Source organism: Montipora capricornis, chromosome 6 (assembly GCF_036669925.1).
Source record: "Montipora capricornis isolate CH-2021 chromosome 6, ASM3666992v2, whole genome shotgun sequence".
NCBI lineage: Eukaryota > Metazoa > Cnidaria > Anthozoa > Scleractinia > Acroporidae > Montipora > Montipora capricornis.
In genome coordinates, this window is record NC_090888.1 from 7901226 (window position 1) to 7911225 (window position 10000).

The 10000-nt window shown below is 38.6% G+C and overlaps 3 protein-coding genes across 3 annotated transcripts in view; all 3 read left to right on the forward strand.

Moving 5' to 3' along the window:
• The window catches only part of LOC138051425 (riboflavin-binding protein-like), a 5119-nt gene extending 3225 nt beyond the window's left edge, over nucleotides 1–1894 (forward strand). The window contains exon 2 of the mRNA XM_068897625.1: nucleotides 102–1894. Within this exon, the coding sequence (XP_068753726.1) occupies nucleotides 102–574 (473 nt within the window). The 3' untranslated portion in view covers nucleotides 575–1894. The remainder of the gene's footprint in view (nucleotides 1–101) is intronic.
• The window catches only part of LOC138051401 (tetratricopeptide repeat protein 28-like), a 695954-nt gene that overhangs the window by 522464 nt on the left and 163490 nt on the right, over nucleotides 1–10000 (forward strand). The window lies entirely within an intron of this gene.
• On the forward strand, nucleotides 6336–8236 carry LOC138051421 (casein kinase I). The gene has a single exon (XM_068897619.1). It carries the CDS (start codon nucleotides 6456–6458, stop codon nucleotides 7515–7517), a length of 1062 nt encoding a protein of 353 aa, XP_068753720.1. The 5' UTR covers nucleotides 6336–6455; the 3' UTR covers nucleotides 7518–8236.

Genomic DNA, 10000 nt, shown 5'->3' on the forward strand with positions numbered 1-10000 from the left:
CACATTATCTGTGTCGAAGTCCATGTTTTGTCTTGTTTCGGGCACTTAAAAAAAAAAACAAAGCCGTCACATATTGTTCTGAGTCTGGGTTTGTTTAATAGGCTCTGAGAGGACACCAAAAGAAGCTTACAGCCTTTCCAACTGTGCCTGGTTTAGGGAGCGCTCATGCTGTACACGAACAGAAGTGACATCAGCATTCTTGGGGATGCCTCATCTTGAATCTTCAAGCAGTAACTGCAGTAATCATCTCAATTATATGATGTGCTATTTCTGTAGCCCTAACCAGTTCCGATGGGTTCAACAAGGGAAGGTAAACATCTGCCAAAGCTTTTGTGATGGTATCTATAAACACTGCAAAGATGCAAAGTTTGGTGGAAAAGCGTTGAGCTCGGCATATTCCAGTGGCAACGAGTTTTGCAAGGCTCAGTTTTTCAGTGTTCAAGATGATGACAATGATAACTGTTTTAAATTTGATGATTCACTCTTCGCTTTAGCCTCATTACACAAAGTGTGTTGGAACATGTTTGCAGCACTGCTTATAATCAGCTTTTCATATTACTTTTCGTGGACTTGATATCCACAACCGTAATGAACTTTACTAGTACATACATGTATATTATGAAAGGTACTTTTCCTCTTTGTGTTGAAACCAAAAACTTACAGAAATTCTTTTTCCCATGAATGGTTCTTGGTTTTGAACCATCCTCTTAGATTTTCAAAAGCTCCACCACTAACTTTACACTGTGACAATGGCGTATTAATATTATCTCAGAGACACACATCACCCACTGAGAGTTAAGCTCATTTTTCTGTAGCAGTCTCAAAGAGATTGTTTCTTTCTCGATCATCTTTACAGGAAGCATACCAAATTAATGGTAATTTTGAATGAAATAATACCCAGGTGGCATGGTCCAGGGGTTAGGGCGTTGGCTTTGCTTGAAAATTTTTCTCGTTTTAACGGCTCTTTTGAGTTGAGACTAAAAGCTACGAGCACGTGGGCGAAAACAACAAAAAATATGGACAAAGTACAACTATATTTTCAATAACTGAAAGAAAAACTAGCATACAGATACTTTAGTATAAGCGACGAAGAGAGCCACAGCGAGAGTGTTATTCTCCAAAGGACCAAGAACAGGCCAAAACTGAGCAAAAAAAGGCCATACAATAAATAACTTATTAACCTCGTTCCATTTGGTCATTTCAGGGAAATCTCAAACCTTGGCCTTCATGTATTGACCTGGCTATCGCTCGGTCAATGCATCAAGGCCGTGGCCTGAGATTTTCCTGTAATGACCTCACTCTTGGTTAATAAGTGGTATATAATTAGGAAAACAAGGCAAGAAAGCTAAGGAGGTCTATTGCATTTACCTCTAAGTAGATTCTTCAAAATTTAATGAATAACTTTTGTGATATTTTTAGTATAATTATACAAGAATATACCTACTTTAGAACAGTAGTGTCAGAAAAATGTAAAGCATACTACAACATCAACCCGGTATTAAAGCCTTTCTTTCAAAGCAAATAAAAAAGTGAAATTTCAATCCAAAGTTTCTAAAAACAACACAATGTGTTTGGGAGGATTTTGCAGAGTAAATAAAGTGGGAAAAATTGCTGAGATGATGGGAACTTAAAGTTGCCAATTCTTATGGAAACCTATTGAGTTAAACCAGAGTAATTTGAGTATTTCATCAATTTTTTGTAAAAATGTGTCTGCAATAATTATTACTGTGTAATTATATGGTAATTGCATTGTATGCTATTCTTAATATAGTTTAGATGTATGGAGTGGTCACATTGTATTTGACCTTAATTTTTATCCCAAATTTATATCTGTACCTTATCTCTGAAAAATACACTCAACACTATGCAAGGAATAAAACAAACATAATTTGTATTTTTTCCTTTTTGGCTACTTCATTTTAAACCCTTGAATCTTCCTGAAAGATTCGTTTAAAATCGGGACATCTTTCTTTTTATTATATCTCTCAAACAGTACGCGCGCTGTGATTGGCTAAATAAGCGCGCCGTATTCTACAATACGGCCCGCTTTACAGCCCGCTGAATTTAAAATTTCGATAAAACATCTAGCAAGTTTTTCATTTCGTTTCTGCTACATAAACTTGTAAAACTCTTTGAATCTTGCAAGCGACTATTTCAAACAGCCAGGAAGATTTAGTTTTAGATTTAGTTTTATCTTTGCGGCAGTTGAACTGTCCGCTTGACTTCGACTAGTTTTTTCGCACGCGCGCCGGATTAACCTCAGAGATATAATAAATATCTTACTAACCTCGTTTTCTCGGTCCGTACTGTAACTTACGGATCCTCGTTTTTTCCCGTTGAAAACTCGGTCCGTAACTTACAGTACGGACCGAGAAAACGAGGTTAGTAAGAGGTATTTATCATATGACCCGTACGGCCCAGCGTGCGCTTTCATTGGAAAACTATTGCCGGAAAAAGCCGTCCGGCCCTGCTAGGATCGCGTACGGCCCTCATACGGGGATTTTCTCAATAGTTTTCCAATGAAAGCGCGCGCGAGATGCGAACTAAAACAACTTTGTTGCTATATAAATCCCGACTTTTCGGTCAAAATGAGCGACGTAAGTGAACATTCCGAATTTTGTTACCCGAAAAAAAAAAAGAAAAAGGAAAAGCGCGGTGGTCATATGATAAAATGCTTATTTCGGTCATGGCGCACGGACCTCGCTGCGCTCGGCCCGTACGCCATGACCTCGGGCCAAATATTTTCCCGTCCGGCCCTCCCACTCAGTCAATAAGTACATAATCTTGTTCTGAACAAAATTACTGTTTTTGAAGGCTGATTTTCTCATTCATTTGGAACTTTAGAGATGGACTTCCGGTCTTTTAAGATACTCTATGAACAACAAATACGTATCTCACTAGTGTCCTAAGCGGATTGTGTGTCTATAGCAAAAAAGCCATTTTTAGAGGTGTGTATTTTATGGCTAACCAGAGGATAGAGGATGGAGTCTTCCGTCAACACACTCCGTAATCCCGATTAAGTTCCCAAGCAAAGTTGGTAGAGAAGGAAGGAAGAAACTTTATTTTAATAAGTGTCTAGTCGTTCTAGCCGGCTGGAGCACTAATGGCCCTCTTTAGCTTGTACGTTTTGTTTTCCCATTTCAGACCACGTCATGTTCCCAAGGGAATTTTCTTTTTGTTTTTACATAAGTTATGCATACATATGCATGTGCAGAAGACGACATTTGAAAGAAACTGTTCCCTGGAGTAACATCACGTGGTCTGAAATGGGAAAACAAAACGTACAAGCTAAAGAGGTCCATTGGGGCATAGTTACTACCAACTATGATTGGGGACATTGTAAAGTGAAATTAACCATATATTAAAATTCAGCTTGAAAGAGAGGTTTAGATGACAAAGAAAAAGGGAAGTGGATGATACATAAATATTTTTCTCATTCATTCCGACGAGTTTCTATTGTTTTTGTTCTCACTGCCTCACTATCAAGCTGGATATTTGATATACTCGAAAATGGCCTATTCAGCAAAAAGCAAACATGATGATGTCGAGGCTTTTGGTCCTTGAGCCTCGATATGATGTCTTGTCCGAAACATATAATCTCGCGTAATCTATATTGCGAAAATTTCGCATCATGGGAGGTAGGCCCAGCATGGCTACAACATCACTATCATGATTATCTTTGTCATTAGTTTAGGGATGCGGTACAAATTGAAAACTACAAGTGCAATTGAATCAAGGCAGATGTTGATTGCCAAGGCAAACCGGAGTTCCCGAAGCATAACCTCTCGGACCAAAGCAGAGAAGCAAACTTGACCCATATACATGATATATGACGTCGGTTGGGATATGATCTGAGCCTTACGCACGCTTGCGATCAGTCAGGCTTCTATTTGAAGATTAAATGTTCCAAGTATAGGCGGAAGGTAGAAAGATTGTCGTCAAAAGGGCGACCACAACTACATCTGACGGAACTTAAGGCTATGGCCTAAGGCTTTTGAAAACGCCATCCTGGAGGGTGAGCACCTTTGTCTTTATCAGCAATGGGATTTGAAAAACTAAAATCGGATTTCAGGTGTTTCAAACAGAGCTTCCTTTACCGGACTAAGTGGGCTACAGAACTCATCATTGGTCATTGGCTATCCAGGTTGTCAAGCCAGACATCTTTTCTTTGTACACAAAGAAAATAAAGGAAATCTTTAATTCATAAACCTGAAGTATTTTTAGTACCCAAAGGCAAGAAAACATAGACCCTTCCACGGTCTTTGGCCGCCATGTTGGCTGTAGGGCAAACACGGCTAAATTTAATACAGTAAATGTATAGGATTTTGGCCGACTTTGAACCGCTGTAGTCAGCTAAAAAGAGACAGATTTCCAATATTTGCCGCAACTTTAAATAGTTTTATTGATATCATTCATTCAACAGAAAATAAGGCCATTAGGAAGGTATGACGTCCGTAAAATAATAAATCCCCTCATGTTGCTTCTAATTTCGCGGCAATTTGCCGTGATGATTTTAGAAGGGAGTTGTATGAAATCTTAAAAATTCGTTTATGATCGTTCTGAGCCTGAATCTGTTCTTTATAATTCATGAAATTAACCTCAGTATAATTATAAGTGTCCTTTCACTGTGGAAATCCGTCTCTTTTTAGCGTCGCCACAGCGGTTCAAAGCTGTTCAAAGTCGGCCAAAATCACGTGTTTGTCCTCCAACCAAGATGGCGCCAAAAACGGGGAGTTGCCCAGTCTATTCCTTGGGATATGTTAATTTCAGTTAAACTCTTTTTTAATTAAGAACGTCTAATTTTGGAGGTAAGGCTCAACGTTCTTATATAATATTTTTGTGATGTGAGACTGAAAACGTTCTTAAGATGTTCTTAAAATTTACATCAGACTGTGTTTCACCTGATAAATTTGATGGTTTTGAAGTTATTTTGGGACGATTATAGTAAGAACTGTTCATTATTGCAAACTGAGATGTGTATCATGCAATAAGAAAACCGTTGTTATGTTATACAAAATAATCCCTTAAGAATCTGACCATCAGGCTGGGATTGGTTGATACTTTTGCAAACACGCAAATCAATATGATTGGTTCGTTCGATTGGTAATACCGAGGGGACGCGTGATTGCTATTAAAGTTGCCATTAATTGGTCCCATTTGACGCGTTTGACAGCTGGTGTCTGTATGAAAGTGAGATTCAAGGCCAAGGTAACCAGAGGTTTTTCTCTTCTCGCCCTTTCGTGACTCGTCTTCGCCGCTTCGCGACTGTCTCACGTCTCAAGAAAAACCTCTGGGACCAGGGAAGAGACGACGAAAAGTGGACGAAAACGAATTTCAGGGAATGGGAGATAGAGTGAATCTAGTGGCTTGTTGAATGAAAAATACGACTCGGCAAGCCATTACACAATTCCAGATAAATTCGTATGATGTCAAGCTTGATAGTCGCGGACGTCTCGGGAAACAGACTTCCGATCTAAAATTTCACATATCCAGACCACCGCCCCCTACACTCCCTCATTTCTCTTGTCAAAGCATAGTTAGGTGCCTTCCTTACCGTTTTCTTTTAAATGAGCGTAAAACATGACGAAAAAACTTCAGTTTTTTTAAATTGGATTACTTATTTGTCGTTTATGTTGGCGAATTTCAAACTGTTATATTGTAATTAAGTGTTACAATATTAAAACGCTTAAATTAAACGTCGGATTATTTCACCTGGTAAAGCATTGGCACTAGTTTTGATGTCTATTCTTTTCGATCGGAGAGCAAAGCTTTTTTCATTTAGCCGAAAAAACCCACAACATTTGCATTTCAAAATACGCACGTAAGATAAGCTATTTTTGACTTGATTGTCCCGTGATCTGCAGTATCAATTTGTCGTCAATCCAGGCCCCACGCTAATGTTCCATTGCTTTTAAATATTACGCACAAAGATAGAATCGCCTTGTTGCTTTTCTAATGCATTAACATAATAAAATTTGTACATCATCAAATTGTTATTAATTTTAAAACGGACAAAATGTGTTAAATATTAACGTTTTTTCAGCCAAGAAGTGAGACCATTATTTGTTTTTTTACTTCCGGTTGTCTTCTTTTCCGCCTCTGCCGTATCTCGAATACGCCTTACCACGGCCTGGTCTTTTCTTTCAACCTATATTAAACACTTTTGAAAATCGCTGATCATTCTATGAAGTGCCTTTTGTAATAGATATTGAGATAAATTAAGATTTCGTAAGGTTTTCGCACTCGATGTATTACGTCTACGAGTTGTTTATCTTGAGAAGCGGAAATGCATGAGGGACTACCCTTGATGCGTTGCGCACGGCCTTGGCTACCCACGTCACATTGACTGTTTTTGAGTTGTTTAGTGTTCGAGAATGGCGTGTGTTGGGTGGATTCACGGTTAGTTGCACGAGATTTCCTCCCCTTTTGCTCGCCAAACAAACGATTATTTCGCTATGGCTAGTAGCAGTAGTAGTGCTGCAAGGTCTGAATTCATAGTTGGAGGCAAATACCGCTTAGTTCGTAAGATTGGAAGCGGTTCTTTCGGGGACATCTACTTGGCGGTCACGTCGAATAATTCGGAGGAAGTTGCCGTGAAGCTTGAGTCTCAGAAAGCCCGCCATCCACAACTTCTTTACGAGTCCAAGCTTTACAAAATCCTACAAGGTGGTGTTGGAATCCCCATTGTTCGATGGTACGGCCAAGAGAAAGACTACAATGTTCTGGTTATGGATCTTCTCGGGCCGAGCTTGGAAGATCTGTTCAACTTTTGTTCGCGTCGCTTCACAATGAAAACAGTCTTGATGCTAGCAGACCAAATGATTAGTCGCGTTGAATATGTTCACAACAAGAACTTTATTCACCGAGATATCAAGCCCGATAATTTCTTGATGGGTGTCGGCAGGCACTGCAACAAGTTGTATTTGATAGATTTTGGATTAGCAAAAAAGTACCGCGACACAAGGTCGAAACAACACATTCCTTACCGCGAAGACAAAAACCTTACGGGAACGGCTCGCTACGCAAGCATTAACGCCCATCTTGGCATTGAACAGTCAAGAAGAGACGACATGGAATCACTTGGCTACGTTCTGATGTACTTCAATCGCAGCAGCCTTCCTTGGCAAGGTCTCAAAGCGGCTACGAAGAAACAGAAGTACGAGAAAATAAGCGAGAAAAAGATGTCCACCCCAGTCGAGGTTCTTTGCAAAGGTTTCCCAGCCGAGTTTGCCATGTATCTCAACTACTGTCGCGGCCTTCGCTTTGAGGAAAACCCCGATTACATGTATTTGAGGCAGTTGTTCAGGATTCTTTTTCGGACATTAAATTACCAATATGATTATATCTTCGACTGGACTATGTTGAAACAGAAAGCGGCGCAGGCAACCGCCGCGACTTCAACTGTTGCTGGTGGCGTGCCCGGTTTTACTCCCAGCAAAAAACCCGATCATTCACATCCAGCCTGCCACCATTCTAAAGGCAAAGGGAATGTCTACGAGGGACTGTACGAGTACTAGACGCTCGGACTTTGCTGTTTAAGAATCTGATGGTAAATGCTATGGCTTGGTTATAACCAAAGTCGCTGATTCACGGCATCCTCACAATAAACTGCGCGTGATGTTAATCAGGTTTCCTCTCGGAATACGGAAAAGCTTTTATAAAAACTGTACCCACTTGTTTTCGTTTTCGTTAAATTCAATCACAGCGGTTCTTGGTTTTTAACACACTAGGGTTATTTTATAGCTAAAAACGGGTTATTTGCCGAGAAAATGAGTTCGCGAGAGGGGAATGTTACACTTCTAATATTTAACGTGATAACGACATCACTTTCGCCCATGCGCGTGACCGAGGAGAGAACAATACTCGATTCTATTCTTCGAGGTTTTTTTTTTGTCTTTCCCACGTCTTGTATTATTGAGAATGTCTGCTTTACAGAATAGGGGCTCGCTAGCAGGTAACCTTTTTTCTTGCAATTTGCTTTTACAATCAAAGTTGATTGCGAGTAAAAATAAATTTTTTCAGCTTATGCGAAATTCACATGTAAATACACAACAATACGTATTGTTATTAATATCACGAGCTTGGTTTTTTTTTTGTTCGTAGTTTATGCTAATAAAAATGAAATCACCAGAATGGTGATTAATTTTCTTTCAACTCGTAAGATTTTTTCTGGCCACTTCATTATTACATTAACAGTATATTTTTGGCTTCTGTCTTCTGAAATAAACAGGTGTTTGTAGTGGATTGTACTTCGTATCTATGCAGTTCTGTCGTGGGATGAACCTTTATGCAAACATGGGGTTTATCAATGTTGTGGAATGGTTAAGAACTTCACTGAATATAATAAACTGTTAAATGCTCTTAGATTTGATGAGAATCAGGGGAAGTTGTTTTTTGGTTTGCAGTAAGGTGAGTATTTCTTTTTATTGCTAGAAACTGTTATTTCTAACAAAATTTGTATTTGACACAATGTTATTCCCATGGCTTCAATGAGCCTTTGGTTTCTCAGGACATGCAATTGAATTTTTTGAGCATATTTTTCTGTGTCGTTTTACTATTTGTAGATTCAAGAATTTCATTGTATTGTCACAACTCTCGTTTCTCTTGACATTCTCTTCTCCTGTAACTGTTTTTACGTGATCTGTCAAACATCTCTCTGCCCCAAAGCATTGTGTCGTTTTGCTGGTGAGAACAATGGGTTGTGTTGTTGGAAGTGAATAATGAACTCTCTCACATGGCTAACTTGCCAGGTGGAGATGTTACAACTAATGCGGCACCTTGTGTTGTTGTCGATTATTTGTCAACCACCCATCAAGATGTCATAATGAGCTCCAGCAAAACTTGTGCATGTGGAGAGTGAATTTGTAATATTTTATGAGATTTGTCTTTTTAAAAGTCCTTTGTCGTGGCTACCACCCTGGAAGAACATTTTGCTCCTTCTGTTTCTATTCATAAGCAGTGACTGTTTACGGACGTCCACTTCAATAATTATTATTAATGCAATCACCTTGTCATAACTATTGACCACTTCACAAATGGCGACCCTTTACATTCTTTTGTATTATGTTAATTAGATCTGCCCTCATTTTGAAACAAAATTAATATTCCTTTGAAATTTGCTCGTCATAGTGAGGCTAGAAAGGCTTATTAACATAAAAAAACAAGAATATGTAATTTGTCTGCAATTATGAAAGAGGTATATTCCCTCAGAATGCTGAATGATTTTACCCTGGTAAAGTGACAGAAATTTTGAGATACCATACAATTCTTTACAACTTCTAATTATAGGATGTAGCATATTGTGCTTTTTTGTGCTTTTTTGTAACCAGTTACAAGGGCCTTCATGATCATAATAGCTTTGTTTTGACTGATTTTCCGAGCCGATGGACATACTTTGGGCCCCATTTTGGATGATTGTATGTACATCTCTATTTCGCTGTGATTAGAAATGATGCTCCAATTAATTGAAACACTGATATTGTCATAATTTTCTTCCCCTAGAGTGCTAATAGACAAGTAATTTTGATATTGGAAAGTCAGTCCTAAACACGAGGCTCTGGGGAATAAATATAAGAATTTGTATGAGTTTATTCCCCAGAGCCTCAAGATGATGCCTTTGTTTAGAACTGAATTTTAATATATTGAAATTGGTCTATGCACCCATTGCAACCGTTTTGGAAGAAGTGGGACGTGTTTCAAAAAGGTTGTAATGTAAATCTAAATGTGGAGAGGTTCCAGGGCTGACTATTTGTTACAATCTTTGAAATTATTAGTTTTGTGTAATTTCAAACAAGCCTGACTTTGCTTTATAAGTACATGTAAGTAGTACAGTAAACACCCATATATAAAAACACTGATTTCAGGTTTCAGGCTCGTCATGTTCTTATTTTAGGGGTGCATAGTGAGAAATCAGCCTGAAAGCTTTCTTAAAATTCTCTTAAAATTGGTTTCAGAAATACTTCAAATTATACATATTTTACTAGAGGTTTAATGACATACT

Bases quoted from the DNA above. Each gene is read 5' to 3' on its own strand.
- LOC138051421 (XM_068897619.1), top strand. From the start codon at position 6,456: ATGGCTAGTAGCAGTAGTAGTGCTGCAAGGTCTGAATTCATAGTTGGA.